Source organism: Onychomys torridus, chromosome 2 (assembly GCF_903995425.1).
Source record: "Onychomys torridus chromosome 2, mOncTor1.1, whole genome shotgun sequence".
NCBI classification, from domain to species: domain Eukaryota; kingdom Metazoa; phylum Chordata; class Mammalia; order Rodentia; family Cricetidae; genus Onychomys; species Onychomys torridus.
Genome location: NC_050444.1, coordinates 135772373 through 135789603, shown reverse-complemented (window position 1 = coordinate 135789603; position 17231 = coordinate 135772373). Strand labels below are relative to the sequence as shown.

The window sequence follows — 17231 nt, the reverse complement described above, 5'->3', positions numbered from 1 at the left end:
AGGAGGCAGAGGCAGGTGGATCTCTGTAAGTTTGGGGCCAGCCTGGTCTACAGAGCGAGTCCAGGACAGGCTCCAAAGCTACAGAGAAACCCTGTCTCGAAAAGCCAAAAAAAAAAAAAAAAAAAAAAAAGGCATCTCTCTCTCCATTTTCCTTGGTGTCTTCGAGGCAGATGACAACATAGACTGAGTTCCCCAGTGAGCATCAGGGGCATGCAGAACTGCCAGCTGGACAGCCTCTGACACTGAGGCACTTGATTTCAGTAGCAAAGGCCACATTCCCCTGGAAACTGGCTGTAACCATAGACAGAAGACCTGTCCTGTAATAGCTAGGTGTGGTGGCACATGCCTTTAATCCCATCACTTGAAAGGCAGAAGTCCAAGGACCTCTAAGTTTAAGCCAGTCTAGTTTAGCAAGTTTCAGGGCAGCAAGAGCTACGTAGTGATACCTTGTTTAAATAACAAAAAGTCGGGCTGTGGTGGCACACACCTTTAATCCCAGTACTCAGGAGGCAGAGGCAGGTGGATTTCTGTGAGTTTGAGGCCAGCCTGGTCTACAATGTGAGTTCCAGGACATCCCAGAGCTGTTACACAGAGGAAACCTGTCTCGAAAAACCAAAACACAAACAAAAACCCAAACCTGTCTCATCATCTTATGGTATTTAATGGGCTCATCATTCCCATCTTCTGCTACCTGAATATGTTCAGACATTCTTGCTTAGTTGTAGCAGGAATCTTAAAAGTTCTTATTAGTAAAATCAAACCTGGAAGCCAGGTATTGGGGTAAATACTGGAAGATCAGAGAGACAGAACAGCCACACCTTGCCAATTCCTCAGCTGATCCTATTTCCTCAGACTGGAAGCCTCTGAGTCCTTATCCAGAATGAATCTCAGCTGAACTATTGCTAAAAGCCTAAAAGCTTAACCAGCCAAAAGCTTCTAGTTTCTAGTCTTCATGCCTTATAAATCTTTCTGCTTTCTGCCATCACTCCCTGGGATTAAAGGCGTGAGTCACCACGCCTGGCTGTTTCCAATGTGACCTTGAACTCACAGAGATCCAGAGGGATTTCTGCCTCTGGAATGCTAGGATTAAAGGCGTGAGTGCCACCATTTTCTAGCCTCTGTATCTAGTGGCTGTTCCATTCTCTAACCCCAGATAAGTTTATTAGGGTACACAATATTTGGGGGAACACAATACCACCACACTTAGTTCTCCACTAGTCTATTGCTAGGAACCACAATGAGAAACTGAGGCAGCAAGGGATCTGGAAATCCTTTGCCTTGAAATAGCCTTGATGGGGTTGGGGATTTAGCTCAGTGGTAGAGCGTTTGCCTAGCAAGCGCAAGGCCCTGGGTTCGGTCCTCAGCTAAAAAAAAAAAAAAAAAAAAAGAAAGGAAGGAAAGAAAGAAAAAGAAAGAAATAGCCTTGATGTATAGTGTAGGCTGTGCTCTCCCTGTCTCACCCTCCCAAGTGCTGAAGTTACAGGTGTGCTGGCATGATTATTTTACAAAAAAAAGGAAAAAGATGATGATGATGATGATGATGATGACGACGACGACAATTACAATGATTGTGGGGGAACACATGAGCCACAGCATATGAGGAGGCCAAAAGACAACTTTGTGGAGTCAGTTTCTCTCCTTCTGTTCAGCTGGAATTGCCAGCAGCTCATCCCTGCTCGCCTGTTTTTTTGTTTTTAGTTTGTTTGTTTGTTTTTTGGTTTTTCAAGAAAGGTTTTCTCTGTGTAGTGCTGACTGTCCTAGAAGTCACTCTGTAGACCAGACTGGCCTTCAACTAGAGATATGCCTGCCTCTGCCTCCTGAGTGTTGGGGTTAAAGGCGTGTGCCACCATGCCCAGCTTCTTTTCTACATTTATGTGGTTATGGGGAACAAACTCAGGTCGCCAGACCTGCACAGCCAGTGCCCTCACCTGCTGAGCCATCATCTCCCCAGCCCCCAGCTGCCATTCTTTAACGCTTTCAGGCCTGTGCTTGACCGTTATAGTCACATCGAAGGTCTTATCTGGGTTACTCCTTGCTAGAATGGATTCTGTGGTCAGTCACTTGTAGACAGAGAGTTAACACATCCGTCTCTTTACCTCCTGTTGTGGGGTGTTCACCAGAGGAAACTGCTCTGATGGGGGTTTAAGCCAATAGAAAGTTGTTATTGGTCAGCCAGTGACTACACGGGGTGTTTGGGATCCTGGTGTAGCCCCAAGCCTTTCTCAAGGTGAGCTTTGTTTTTTTTTTTTTTTTAAGATTTATTTCTTTTTGTGTGCACTGGTATTTTGCTTACATGTATGTCTGTGTGAAGGTACCAGGTCTCCTGGAACTGGAGTTACAGACAGTTGTGAGCTGCCACATGGGTGCTGAGAAATGAACCCAGGTCCTCTGGAAGAGCAGCCAGGATTCTTAACCACTGAGCTATTTCTCGAGCCCCCTCAGGGGGAGTTTTTAAGCACAAAAACCATGTCCTGAGTTGACCTATTTCAGTAAACAAGAACAGTTAGCCCGAAGCAGAACTACAGAAGTTAAAAACGAAGGTTAGTACACTTAGAGACTTTCCCAGAACTGTGGACTTTGATGGATCAAGCCTTCGTTTTAGTTTTGGCAGGTGGTGATGCTGTCTACATGCTGAGGTTTACAGACTGACTGGTGGTACTTCCATCATGGAGTCAGTTGTGTTGAGGTCTGAGGGCCTGTTACAAATCCTTCAGTCATTTTACTCTGAAATAGACTCCATCTGCAGCAGCAGCAGCAGCACTGACCCTCATGTGCCCTTGGCAATTCAAGAACCTTACCATCCCTTCTCACCCTGCAGCAGAGGCTGTATATCCTTTCTTCCTCAGCCACCAGGCCTCTCTATTCCTGCTCTCTGTCTCTGTCAACTAGAATGGATAAATCAGAGAGCCTACCATGTCTGTGCCTCTACTTGTATGTCAGACAATATCTTTTACCAATAATACTTGTCATAACCTTTCTTTTTTAATATGTTAACTTTATTTGGGTGAAAATAGTAAATATTTTATTTTAATTTTAATTGTGTGTGTGTGTGTGTGTGTGTGTGTGTGTGTGTGTGTGTGTGTGTGTGAATGCTGTAGAGAACTTTTACTTGTTCTTAATACAAATCTTGTGAAGGAGGTGGAGTCCCTTTCTGTAGACACATGAGCAAATGAGGCACAAATGTATGATCAAACATTGAAACAGTGACAGGAAGTAAAGCCCATTATCATGAATAATTAATATATGCTAATAAAAAACTTTCTAAAGGAAACCCGAAAAAGAAAGGGATTTTACAAAATGACTTAAAAGTAACTATTTTCTGTACTTATCAAGAAAGCCTGAAGGGGCCCCTGCAGGTGTCAGGCAGGGAGAGGAGCCTCAAAAAGAGAGAAGCATGAAAGCCCTGTGCAGACTGACTTCGTCAACCACTGTCAGGCAATTCCCTGTCAGCAGATTTGAAAGACAGTGCAGTTTGGGGAAAGGTCTCCAGGCAACCATCAGTCCAATTCTAGGTGCACAACAACGCTTAAGGAATGGCTACCCCATGAGTGTGGGTTCTATATCTAAAAGGGCTTAGAATCTACTGTAGTCTGTGACCCACAGTATAGAGGTCAGCAGGCCATGAAGTACCTGGGACATCTTCCCTAAGGATGGGTAATGTTCTGGGGAGGGGAGAGTCTGGAAAAACTCATTCTGGGAAAAATAGGGTAAGATCTGTCTCTACAGTAAAAGGTGGGTGAGGTCTGCCTCTATAGATATCAAAAAAGTCACCAGGTTGTTAACAAAACCCACTCCCAGCCTTCTGGGAAGGAAAATGGGTATCTTATATCCTCCATTAAGAAGAGTCCCCCCCCCAGGGGGGAAAAAAAAAAAGCTGGGCAGTGGCGCACGCCTTTAATCCCAGCACTTGGGAGGCAGAGCCAGGTGGATCTCTGTGAGTTTGAGGCCAGTCTAGTCTACAGAGCGAGATCTAGGAAAGGCACCAAAACTACACAGAGAAACCCTGTCTCAGAAAACCAAAAAGAAGAGGTCCCTATGTGTTTAACATTCCTGGTTTTTCTTAATGTTTCTCTGTGAGTACAAGGACCTCCATGCTCCTAACATCTCCTCTCTTCTAATATTTTTAAAGAAAAAATAGTGTCTGTAATAGAGGACAGAGTTAAATGCATCGCCTCTATAGCTATTCTAATTAACACAGGCAAGCATAAGCAAATTATAATAAAAGCTAACAGACCACTGGGGAAAGGGAACATCATCAGTTCAACATCTCGATTAATTCCTGCTAATATTTTTGCTGTAAACCAAATGGGTGTCATATGGCCTATTCCACATAAAGGTTTATGAACGGTCCTTAGCATGGCAAAACAATGTCACACTGTCTTCTGTCATAGGTGCGTCTTTTACTGCCCCTGACAAAAGGCACTTGGATTCCGCATTGACAAGAGTTAACCTGCACTACGATCATTACCATAGCAGCATCATTTGGGGGCCAGTCCTTGTTATTTCCCCAAAGTCTCAGCTTGTTGAGTTAAAGTTCTGATGTCTCCCCAACTTCTCGGTTTACTCTCCCTCTCGGGACATCACCTCTTGATGGATTTGTCATCAGCCTTCAGATGTTCCATTGTTCTGTGCTCTCTGGATGTCCTGGGCAGATGCATCAAATCAGGAGCCATCTGGGACTTTGTTTATTTTCTGAAAAGACATAAGCATAAGCTCACCCCAGTGTTAGAATGCCCATCTCTTTCTTTTTTATTTAGCATAGACTTTAGGTGTGTCTCCTTTAGGGCAAATGCTTTGGAGGAACAGAAAAATCATTATCCTTTAAAAATGAAAAAAAAATAATAAAGTTAGCATAGCTAAATAGTATGTGAGGATTTAGGTGATTGTAAATACCCCCTTTTATTTATTTATTTATTTATTTATTTATTTATTTATTTATTTATTTTTAGTTTGCCGATTAAGTATCTGATGATGTCATTCCATAATAGCTTGACCCTGTGGGTAGTAAGGGATTTTAGTAACATGATTAATATTAAAATTTCTCAAATCATTTGTTAGTATGAGAAAGACCTGTCTTAGGGTTTCTGTTTCTGTGAAGAGACACCATGACCATGGCAACGCTTATAAAGGAAAATATTTAATTGGGGTGGCTCACTTATAGTTCAGAGGTTCAGTCTATTGTCATCATGGTGGGACATGGTGGCATGCAGGCAGATATGGTGCTGGAGAAGTAGCTCAGAGTCCTACACCTTGCAGGCAACAGGAAGTGAACTGAGCCACTTGGTGGTATCTTGAGTATATATGACACCTCAAAGCCTACCTCCACACTGACACACCTCCTCCAACAAGGCCACACCCCCACTGGTGCCACCCCCTATGAGATTATGGGGGCCAATTACATCCAAGCCACCACAGGACCATTATCATTTTTTTAGTTGTACTAGGTCCTAGAAAGGAAATGGATAAAGAGCTATTCGACAAAGTTAAGTTTCTGATATGAGACAATGGTATTTCACTGGTGTTTCCAGGGCCCCATGCCATCCTGGGGCTGTGCTGTGTAGCTGACTAGTTAGAGATGGACTCGGTGCAGGCCTGTAGTGCACTTTAAGTGTAGATCTTGGCGTATCTGACAGCAGAGAATTCCAAGACACGACAGCCGTATTTTCAGCTGTCCATCATTACTTAGTAATGATGCATTGGGAGTTTAGAATTCTGTGTAAAACTTGTCTTTGATACAGGACAGGCTCTCGTGAGGCTCCTTAACTTCCTCTCTTGCCACAGTCTGATCTTTTACCAGACCAAGGGAAAGCATAAAACTAGGAAACAAACAAAATTCATGCAGTTGACAGTGGTCTTTAACTTCTAAAGATTTAAACTTAAGGCTTTTAAGATTCAGTATCTTTAAATTTTAGGACAATTTTGGTTATGAGCTAAAGAATACCTTTTTACTAGGTAACAGAATATTTAGAAGTACCTGAGAAATAATCATAGAAAACCCTGCCCTGCAAAACAATTTTATTTTTCTATGCAAGCATGAAAGCACCTATTCAAATGATATTGTAAATGAAAAAAATTGTGAACAATATCAAAGTGTAACAGTTCCATGGAGGAAGATTTTTTTGTTTTGTTTTGTTTTTCAAGACAAGGTTTTTCTGTGTAGTCTTGGCTATCCTGGAGCTTACCCTGTAGACCAGGTTGGCCTACAGTCTACAAAGTGAGTTCCAAGACAGACAGACCTGTTACACAGAGAAACACTGTCTGTCTCAAAAAACAAACAAGCAAACAAAAAAGCCCTTTCTAAATGTTATTGCTTTCAAGTTTCTCTCAGCCTTAATGTACTTGTTCAGAAGAAAAGTAACTGCTATGCTGTGGATATCACTCTGTATAAATAAAGTGCTAATTGGCCAGCAGCCAGGCAGGAAGGATAGGGTAGGCGGGACAAGGAAGAAGAGGAGGCTGGGAACAGGAAGGCTGGGGACAGACACTGCCAGCCGCTGCCATGAGAAGCAACATGTAAAGACACTGGTAAGCTACAAGCCATGTGGCAAAGTATAGACTAACAGAAATGGGTTAATTTAAGATAGAAGAAGTAGATAACAAGAAGCCTGCCACAGCAATACAGCTTGTAAGCAATATAAGTCTCTGTGTGCTTACTTGTTTGGGTCTGAGCGACTGTGGGACTGGTGGGTAAGAGAGATTTGTACTGACTGGGCCAGGCAGGAAAACTCTAACTACACTGCTACCTGTGTGGGAGTACTGAAAATGTTCTCTATGGGCTAAGAAGTACTGATGTGGCCATTAAGAACACTCCTTGTTTAAAGGACTTGGATTGGATTCCCAGTACCTACACAGTGGCTTACATGTCTGTAACTCCAGCCCCAGGGGATCCAGTGCCTTCTTTTGGCCTATGCAGGCACATGGTGCACAGACATACATGCAGGTAAAACACCCATACACTTTAAAAACAAACAAACAAACAAATAGGCTGAGCAAGCAAGCTCAAAAGCAGCATTCCTTCATGGCCACCACTTCAGTTCTTTAAGTTCCTGCCCTGACTTCACTCCATGACTATAATCTGCTGGGTGAAATAACCCTTCCCACCTCCACTTGCTTTTGCTCATGTTCTCTTTTTTTTTTTTGGAGCTGAAGATCGAACCCAGGGCCTTGCGCTTGCTAGGCAAGCACTCGACCACTGAGCTAAATCCCCAACCCCTTGCTCATGTCCTTTATCACAGCAATAGAAACCAAATGAGGACAGCTACCATGGCCTGTTTCTGCAGTCAGAACCAACACTAGCTAAAGACCGGAGCAAAGCGTATGAATGAACTGAAGACACAGGCCAGTGCCTGCTTGCTCTTGAGTAAGAAGTGTCATTGGTGAGTGGAAGGAAGCTGAGCCTTCGGAGTGGTGACATCACAAAGCACTGCTCACAATGGGTCCAGAACACCTGCACTCCCTGAGTGCTTTCCCTAATTCATGTCTAGATTCTTGAAGCCTCTGCACATGTAGTTCCTACAGCTGCCGTTTTAAAAATGCCAACATCTCCAACGGCAACTTCTTCCTGGGACAACCTCTTAAATGCTCTTGCTCGCAGCTCAATATGGAATTGGTTACAAGCAACTTTTGTGGGAGAGACTAGTGTCCCTCCACCAACAAATTTGGGGATACTAGATAATCTCGCGCCAGCTGTGCAAGTCATCCTAGGGATTTCCTTTTTGGTTTTGTTGGCAATTGGATTATTTGCCTTATGGAAACGAAGCGTTCGATCAATTCAGGTTGTATTCGTATAGAGAAATTTAAGTCTTGGTGGGGGGTGAGTTGTTGGTTTTTTGTAGTTCTAAGACAGGTGGTAGTTTAGGCTGGCCTTAAACTCACTGTAGAAGAAGGTTAGCTTCAAATCTGTGGTCCTCCTGCTTCATTAATCCTCACCCCAAGCTCTCACCCTGAAGTCTGACACACACCACCATTTCCGACTAAAAGTCAATATTGGTTACTTCTCTTTCATATTGCAGTTACTCGGTTTTGTAAGTCCATGTAAAGGATCAGGGAAGGAGGGAGGTTAGTCATTCTCTCTGCCTCTTGAGTTGGTTGAAAGTATGCTATCCTTGAAAACCTCTACTGATTAGGTTGTGAGCATAAAAACACTTTCTCATAATGGTATTTGACTTGTCTTTATTATAAAATAGATTTAGACAAGTTCATCACTTGAGAAAGTCATCCAAGTCCAAACTTAATTATCAGTTGTCTGAGAGCCTACCATGTTCAAAGAATAAGCAGTGTGGGACAACCAGGCTAAGCCCCAGACACATACAGGGCCTTTTTGGTGGAATAGAAATTTAACAGGATGGGATTATAAGGAACATTGGGAATTTGTGTAATTTTGTCTAACCTTCAGTAATAATAATAGCTCACCAGGCAGTAGAGGCACATGCCTTTAATTCCAGCAGGTCGATCTCTGAGTTCTAGGCCTGCTTGGTCTACAGAGTGAGTTCCAGGACAGCCAGGCTACACAGAGAAACCCTGTCTTGAAAAACCACAATAATTAATAATATAAAAATAACTCATTTATAGCATGATTCTCTGTGTTTGGGGAAATCTTAATAACTCCATGAAATGGAGTTTATTTTCACATGAGAAGTGAGGAAAGTGAGGTGCACAAAGACTAAATGGAAATTTAAGGAGATAAATTTAAGGAGATAGCTTTTGTTTGGTTTGGTTAAGAAGCAGCCCTGGAGCTTAGCTAACCTCAGATTCACTAGATAGTGAAAGCTAACACTGGACCTTATCTTTCTCATTGGACCTCTCCAATGTTTGAGTTACAGTCATGAGCAAGAGGGCTTTCTTAGAGGGCTTTTTGATAAGTGTACAGAGAAGCTATGACTGGATAATTGTATAGCTTTTCCATTTAGGAATCATGGTTGAATACACATTCAAGTTTAACTTCAGAAAGCACTGCATAATAGGCAGGCCAGGGATTATCATGGCCACTTTGGAAGTGGAGTAACTTAGTTCCTGCCCAAGGTCATATGGTTTTGTTAGAGCTGGGAAAGCTGGTGTTAGAACACAATTTTCAGGATTTCAAATTTAGTTCTTGTTCAAAAAATCATATAATAGAATCCAACAAATAACATAAGTCATCAGTACAAGATTGTGTGTGTATGTGCACACAAACACATTTCAGTTATGTCATACTAGAGTGTAAGATAAGATCATACACAGTTTAGTGCAATCAGAGAGATGAGCTTTCAGACTCTTGGGCACTTGAGGCAAAAACCACAAAACAGAAACCAGATGTGGCGATGCATGACTGTAATTCTATCGTTTGGAAGCTGAGGTAGGGTGAGTAGAAATTTAATAGTGGGCTGGAGAGAAGGCTCAAAGGTTAAGAGTACTGGCTGTTCTTCCACAGGTCCTGAGTTTTGAAGGAGAGAGAGTGTGTACCAAGCTTAATCCATGTGTATTCAATAAGCAGTGTCAATTGTTATAAGGAAAGAAATTTATGGGTTTGTTTTTATCCTACCAGGAATCTATTCTAACATGTTAAAGCAATTTTTCCATGACCAATGTCTTAGTTTGGGGGACTGTTAGCTGTGATGAAACACCATGACCAAAGCAACCTGGGAGGAAAGGGTTTATTTGACTTATGCTTCCACATCACTGTTCATCATGGAAGGAAGTCAGGACAGGAACTCATGCAGGACAGGAACCTGCAGGCAGGAGCTGATGCAGAGGCCATGGTGGAAACCTGCATGTAAGTGGTATATCTATATACATGCAAGCAAAGCACTCATACACATAAAATAAAATATGACTTTAAAATGTCTTTTCAAAGATTAAAAGTAGGTATGAAGGGGCTGGGGAGATGGCTCAGAGGTTAAGAGCACTGGCTGCTGATCCAGAGGACCTGAGTTCAATTCCCAGTAACCACATGGTGGCTCACAACCATCTGTAGTAAGATCTGGTGCCCTCTTCTGGCCTGCAGACATATATGCAGACAGAACACTGTATACATAATAAAAAAAAATGAATCTTAAAAAAAGTAGGTGTGAAATGTTTTGTTAAAGGGAAAGCTTAGCTTAGGAGTGAGGAATTGTTACTAGAAGATTTTAGTTCTATTTTGGATGTTTAGCTGCCTGTGACTTTTTATTCACACAACCAAGTAACACTTGTCTTGTTTCATTTTAGAAAATAGTGGTGTTTGTGATCACACTCTACCAACTTTACAAGAAAGGCTCAGATTTTTTTCAGGCTTTGCTAGCTAACCCAGAAGGAAGTGGTCGCCAGATTCAAGACAATAATATCTTCCTGTCGTTGGGTCTGCAAGAGAAAATTTTGAAAAAGCTTCAGCTGGTGGAAAACAAAGTGAGAGACCTGGAGGGCATGATTGTCGCCCAGAAGCCTGCCGTTAAGCGAGACTGCTCCTCGGAGCCCTACTGCAGCTGCTCTGACTGCCAGAGCCCCTTACCCACCTCAGGGTTTACTTCCACGTCTGAAATGTGATGGGCTCCAGTCTTTTCCAGAAAAGCACTGCTTCCCTCGTGTGTGCAGTGGTGTATCAATAAAATAGAGAACTATATTGAATTTACCCTGCAGAGATCTGACTCCCTCTTCAGGAGGGCCCAGCATCTTCTTGGTGTGTGGTGGATAGTGTGGGGTGATTATAGTTGAAAATGTCTCTGAGCCTGGGGACTGTGGCTTGCTGGTAAGTCATTTGCCTGGCACGGACAGGTGTGGTGCTGACCCAGCAGGCTGGGGAGCTTCTAGTGAGGAAAGATAGCCATGAGATAGCCCAGAGCTAGAGTCAGGGGGGGGTGGGGGGGGGGGGGGGGGGGGGGGTGCGAGTGGGCACTAGAAATCAAACCCGGGTCCTCTGCAAGAGCAACAAGTGCTCTTAACTGCTGAGCCCCTCCATCCCCAAGTGTGCTCTTCATTTTATAAACTATGATTTGCGGGGCTGGAGAGATGGCTCAGAGGTTAAGAGCACTAACTGCTCTTCCAGAGGTCCCGAGTTCAATTCCCAGCACCCACATGGTGGCTCACAACCATCTGTAATGAGATCTGGTGCCCTCTTCTGTATACATAATAAATAAATAAATCTTTAAAAAAAAAAAAAAAGCTATGATTTGCCTCAGCCCATCTATTTCATTAGCAGGTCGATGATAGAATTTTACCATTTATGTTTACACATTATAAAAATGTATAATTGTTTTATTTTGATCAGCTATTTATAAAAATTGTAATGACAATCAAAAGAATTCTAATTTGTTAGTTTGTTTGTTTTCAAGATAAAGTTTCTCTGTACAGTCCTGGCTGTTCTGGAACTTGCTTTGCAGACCAGGCTGGCCTTGAATTCACAGAGATCCATCTGCCTCTGCCTCCCTGAGTGCTGAGACTAAAGGTCTCATTTTGATTAGCTATAGAAAAAAAATAATTTTAATGGTGGTTCAGAAGAATTCTAACAGAGTTTCTAGTTTACAGGGATTTTTTTTTTTTAAGATAAGGTCTTTGCCGTTGGGGATTTAGCTCAGTGGTAGAGCGCTTGCCTAGCTAGTGCAAGGTGCTGGGTTCGGTCCTCAGCTCTGAGAAAAAAAAAAAGGACATAATTAAAAAAGAAAAAGTTTAAGGTCTTTGCTATGCAGTCTAGACTGGCCTCAAGTTTGCTATCTCCTGTCTTTGCTTCTCAAGTGCTACAGTTACAGATGCGAGGCCAACCTGGTCTACACAGCAAGTTCCAGGTCAGTTGGGGCTATAAAGTGAGACTCAGTCTCAAAAAAAGTTTATATTTTTTTTTTTACAATGTATGTTTTCATGTAAACGTAATGTACACTTTACAATAAACATTTTTTTTTCTGCACAGAGAGGCATTTCTTTTGTTTGTTTTTTTTCCTCCAAGACAGGGGTTCTCTGTGTAGCTCTGGAGCCTGTCCTGGAACTTGCTCTGTAGACCAGGCTGGCCTTGAATTCAGATATCCATCTGCTTCTGCCTCTCAAGCGCTGGGATTAAAAGCATGTGCCACCACTGCCCAGCTGAGAGGTTTTAAAAATAGAAAAATATCACATTTGAACGCTCTAGGAAAGTAGAATCTGTTAATATGTATGGCAATAAGAACAATGTTGAGGCCCCATCTATGTTGCTCTTAACCTTGGTCATTGAAGCTGCTGCGGCTTCCTCCTCCTTTTCCCTCTTCCTCCTCCTCCTTTTCTTCCTTTTTCAGATTTATATATTTCATGTCTATGAGTGCTCTGTCTACATGTACATCTACATGCTAGAAGAGGGCATCGGATCCCATTAGAGATGGCTGTGAGCCACCATGTGGGTGCTGGGAATTGAACTCAGGACCTTTGGTAGAGCAGTCAGTGCTCTTAACCTCTGAGCCCTCTCTCCAGCCCCAGAGAAACTTCTGTTTCTTTCAGTTGGCATCCATTAATACAGAGACTTCTGATTGGTCAAAGTACTGAAAGTAAGTTCCTATGAGTGCTCAGCTCTAAATAGGACACATCTGTCACCACCCTGCCCTTGAGATTCAGGGAGCATTGAAGAAGAGAGCCAGAGGTAGCAGAGTGTTACAGAATGCTTTCTGCAGACCTGGCATGCCCATTGCACTCGTGAACTCGAACTCACAGCCGCTGCAATCACCTATACAAGACTAATACTGTCAACATTCTAATAGGAATGAAGGTGAGTCACCAGGCCTCCCTCTTCGCTGAGGAGTTATTGGCACTTAATGGCTGCCATGGAACAGAGAATCATTTTCCTTTGGAAGTGTGGCCACCGGTAGGGTGCCTGGGTACATGGCCCCACACTCACCCACATACAGGCAATTGGACTCAGTGAGTTTCAAAAGGAAGAGGAATCAGACCCTAGTGACATGGGCCTTTAATTCCAGCAGTCTAGAGTCAGGGGTCCATGGATCTCTGAGTTTAAGGCCAGCAAAGACTACCAGTATCTCACTATGTAGCTCTGGCTGTCCTGGAACTCATTATGTAGAGGTGTACATAATATTACAACTGTAGGCTGACCTCAAACACAGAGATCTGCCTGCTTCTGCCTCCTGAGTGCTGGGATTAAAGGCCTGTGCCACTTACCCTGTTGTGGAATATTAGTTTAAGATGTGTTTTAGTTGTTTATGCTGTGGAATATTTGTTTAATGATGCAAAGATGTGTTGCATTCTTTTATGTTGCATTTTTTTTTTAACTCTGTAAAGCTGTGTTACTTTGTCTGTCTAAAATGCCTGATGGTCTAATAAAGAGCTGAACGCCCAATAGCAAGGCAGGAGAAAGGGACAGGCCAGAAAAGGAGAAGGAGAGGAGGACACCAGGGGCTAGCCACACAGTCACACAGCCAGCCATGGAGTAAGAAGGAAAGAAAGCTGTATATTAAAAAAAAAAAAAAAAAAAAAAAAAAAAAGCCCAGAGGCAAAACATAGTTAAAAAGAAACAAGATAGGGCTGGAGAGATGGCTTAGCAGTTAAGAGCACTGGCTGCTCTTCCAAAGGTCCTGAGTTCAATTCCCAGCAACCACATGGTAGCTCACAACCATCTGTAATGAGATCTGGTGCCCTTTTCTGGCATGCAGGCAGAACACTGTATACATGATAAATAAATCTAAAAAAGTAAAAGAAGAAACAGGATAACATAATTTAAGTTAGAAAAGCTGGCTAGAAACAAGCCAATCTAAGGCCAGGCATTCTTAAGTATTTATTTGGGAGCTGGTTGACAGGTCCCCTAAGAGTAAAAATTAACCAACTACAATACCCTGATATAATTGTATACATATTATTTTATTTTATTTATTATTTTATTTTATTTTTGAGACATGGTCTCTCTATGTAGCTCTGGCTGCCCTGTAGCCCTGGTTGTCCTGGAGCTCACTATGTAAACCAGGCTGTCCTCCAACTCCAAGAGATGCTCCTGCCTCTGCCTCCCAAGTGCTGAGATTAAAGTGTGTGTTACCATGCCAGGACCTGTATACACACTTTTTTTAAACTATCAATGAGCCAGGTGTAGTGGCACATGCCTTTAATCCCAGTACTCAGGAGGCAGAAGCAAGCAGATCTCTGTGAGATCAAGGCCAGCCTGGTCTACAAATTGAGTTCCAGGACAGCCAAGGCTGTTTCAAAGAAACCCTGTCTCAAAACCCTCCCCCCAGAAAGCTAGAGATGAGGGGCTAAAAACAGACTTGGAGATGGGAACAAATCATTTCCTCCCTGTTTAAAAAGAGAACAATCTGCCGGGCGTTGGTTACACACACCTTTAATCCCAGCACTTGGGAGGCAGAGGCAGGCAGATCTTTGTGAGTTCGAGGCCAGCCTGGTCTCCAAAGCGAGTTCCAGGAAAGGCACAAAGCTACACAGAGAAACCCTGTCTCGAAAAGCGAGAGAGAGAGAGAGAGAGAGAGAGAGAGAGAGAAACAATCTTAAAAAATCTCAGAGTATTTTCTAATGGACAAGGGTGGTTATTTGGTATGGCTTAGATAGGAAATATTTCCCATAGGTTCATGTGTTTCATCCCCAGACACTGTTTTGGGAGAATGTGGGATCTTAAGGATGTATGTGGGCCTTTACTGGAGGAAATAGGTTGCTAGAGCCTTATCTTATGTCAGCTCCTGTTCTGGCCTGAGTCCTTTATTTCCTGGTCCACTGAGGTGTGAGCATGCAGCCTAATGCTCCTGCTACCACAGAACCAGCTACTTCAGATGCCATGTCTTCCCCACCACAGTGGACTGTACCTTCTCAAAACCAGAAGAGATCACCAGTTGCTGCTTCTGGTATTTTGTCAAAGTAACTTATACAGAAAATCAGCCAGGAAGTGTATAATCTTTGTTGTGATAAACCGACCATTGGATCATAAGCCTTCCTAACTGGTTCATGAGAGGAATGTGGACGAGTTTCAAGCTGTGTGCTAGAGAGCTTCTGGAGTGCTATAGCAGAACCTATATTCTGACAGGAGTTTGGAAGACCAGGTCGTCAGTGCAAATGCAATCAGTGGAGGCCAAGCTCCTGAGGTTTCAGAGGGGAACAAGAACTCTATTGGGAACTGGACACGTGTACCTGTGTTTCATTATAATGGAGGAACTCTGTATTACATGCTGCTACTGGCTTATTCTAAGTTAGCTGGCAGTCTAGAGAGTTCAAGGGCAACACACATTCAGTGGCACTGGTGTATGTGAACCTTACCTGCTACACAGAGAATGGAAATGAGGAGGAAGGCTCCAACGTGATGAATCTCAGAGACAAAATGGACCACCTGACCGGAGGGCCAAGACTGACTGAAGTGACTGACTGCTTGTTTTCCTCCCAGATGTAATCTGCTGGCTGAAAATAAGGGGTTGGGGGAGAGGGTGTGAGAGCTTTAGGTGTTGTACCACTCTTCAGATTGCTAGCTTCCACCACAGAACACAAAGACTCAGTTCCTGGTTTTCACTTGTGTGTCAGGTAGCAGGGATTTTCCCATCAATTCATATTCTTGCATTTCGTACTGCTAAACCGACAGGGTCAGTTCACTTTCAATGCTTGTTTTGTAAGTGCTAAGAACGGTTTTATTATTTTATGGGCATTGGTGTTTTGCCTGTATGTAGATCTGTGTGAAAGTGTTAGATTTCCTGGATTACAGACAGTTGTGGACTGCCATGTGGGTGCTGGGAATTGATCCTGGATCCTCTGGAAGTGCAGCCAGTGTTCTTAGCCGCTGAGCCATCTCTCCAGCCTGAAGAACTATAATAAGTAGATAAGAAGCCATATACTGTATCAAGCTAATAATTAAAAATAAATAAATAAATAAGAAAGAGAGAGAAAAAAAGAAGCAGCCAGGCGGTGGTGGCGCACGCCTTTAATCCCAGCACTCAGGAGGCAGAGGCAGGCGGATCACCAAGAATCTGAGGCCAGCCTGGGCTACAGAGTGAGTTCCAGGAAGGGCGCAAAGCTACACAGAGAAACGCTGTCTCGAAAAATCAAAAATAAATAAATAAATAATAGATAAGAATGGGGTGCTGGAGCAATAGTTCTGGGGTTAAGAGCACCACCAGGATTCAATTCCTAACATCCATATGGCAGCTGACAAACCTCTTATAGCTCCAGCCTAAGAGGATACAGACATACATGCAGGCAAAACGTGTACACAAAAATAATTTTTATTTTAAAATGTAAAAGAATGGTAGCAGTTTTGGTAATGTCAATCAATTGTTCTTCTCTTAAGTTACATTCCAAAAGAGTTCTGCTGACAGTTCAATCAGGCACACCACTAATTTTGCTGAAAGCAAAAATTCCCCCAAAAACATTTGGTTTGCAAAAGAGTTTGTGATCCGGTTATACTGACGTAATTCTCACACTGTCAACTGACATACTGATTACTCTCATGTGGATGAATTTAGGCATGGTTGAGAAATTTGAACCCTCGTTAATCTCAACACATCTTTAGCATTACAATTTCACCTTAATTTAAATATATTTTAGTTGGAGCTACAGAGTTAGCTCAAGTCACTATAAATGATTATGCAAATTAGCAACATCAGTGTTTAGAAACTATTAACCAAATCATATTTACTTTTGGTCAGAAAAAATTCTGACTTCACTTTTCAAGAAAATTCAGTGTACTAACAGGGGCCACAGTGACCCCATTTCATTGATGAATTCCAAGGCAAAAACGTTATTGAGGTTGTGTGTGTGTGTCTGAGTGTGTGTGTGTCGGTGTTTGAAATTTCAGGCAATGGCCAACCAAGCCCACCCTGCCTAATAGAGGTTAGAAATGCTATCCATAGTCGCCTTGTCCCAGGACACACAGACAGCATGCCTCCTCTGACTGCACTTGGGCAGGATAAGGTGAAATGTGTAAATAAAAATCCTCATCAGTCGTGTCATTTTCATTTTTTTCTAACACGTCAGAACTTCCCAAAACAAGCCACATGACCCAAACTGTAATGTCCTGTTTGGCTAGTTATCCCAGGGACGCTCCTCTAAGCCTATGAACAGCACTAAATTAGAAAAAAGAAAGTTTTAGAGCCTCTCCCATCCTTCCCAGCTACTTCTAGACGGGAGTGGGCCCACCGTGTGAATTCTCGCTAAACCTGGCTACCAGCCCGCCTGCCCAACCACGGTAAGCACAGCAGTCCACAGCCTTCTCTGGGAACCCGCCAAAGCCAGAGAGGCGGCAACCACGCGGACTTCTTGTCCGGAACCTTGGAGTTGGAGTCCCGGGAGCAGAGTCCGGAGGGATGCTTCGGGTGCACCTCCGC

General features: G+C 43.0%; 1 protein-coding gene across 1 annotated transcript; it reads left to right on the top strand.

The window, feature by feature from the left end:
• The first annotated feature begins 7471 nt into the window (after positions 1-7471).
• On the top strand, positions 7472-10581 carry Tmco2 (transmembrane and coiled-coil domains 2). Its single transcript, XM_036177590.1, has 2 exons — positions 7472-7775; positions 10186-10581. The coding sequence occupies exons 1-2, from the start codon at positions 7533-7535 to the stop codon at positions 10498-10500; spliced, it is 558 nt and encodes a 185-aa protein (XP_036033483.1). The 5' UTR covers positions 7472-7532; the 3' UTR covers positions 10501-10581.
• The last annotated feature ends 6650 nt before the right edge of the window (positions 10582-17231 follow it).

Coding starts and splice junctions, on each gene's coding strand:
- Tmco2 (XM_036177590.1), top strand. CDS start 7,533: ATGCCAACATCTCCAACGGCAACTTCTTCCTGGGACAACCTCTTAAAT. Junction 7,776..10,185: donor GAAGCGTTCGATCAATTCAG/GTTGTATTCGTA, acceptor GTTTCATTTTAG/AAAATAGTGGTGTTTGTGAT.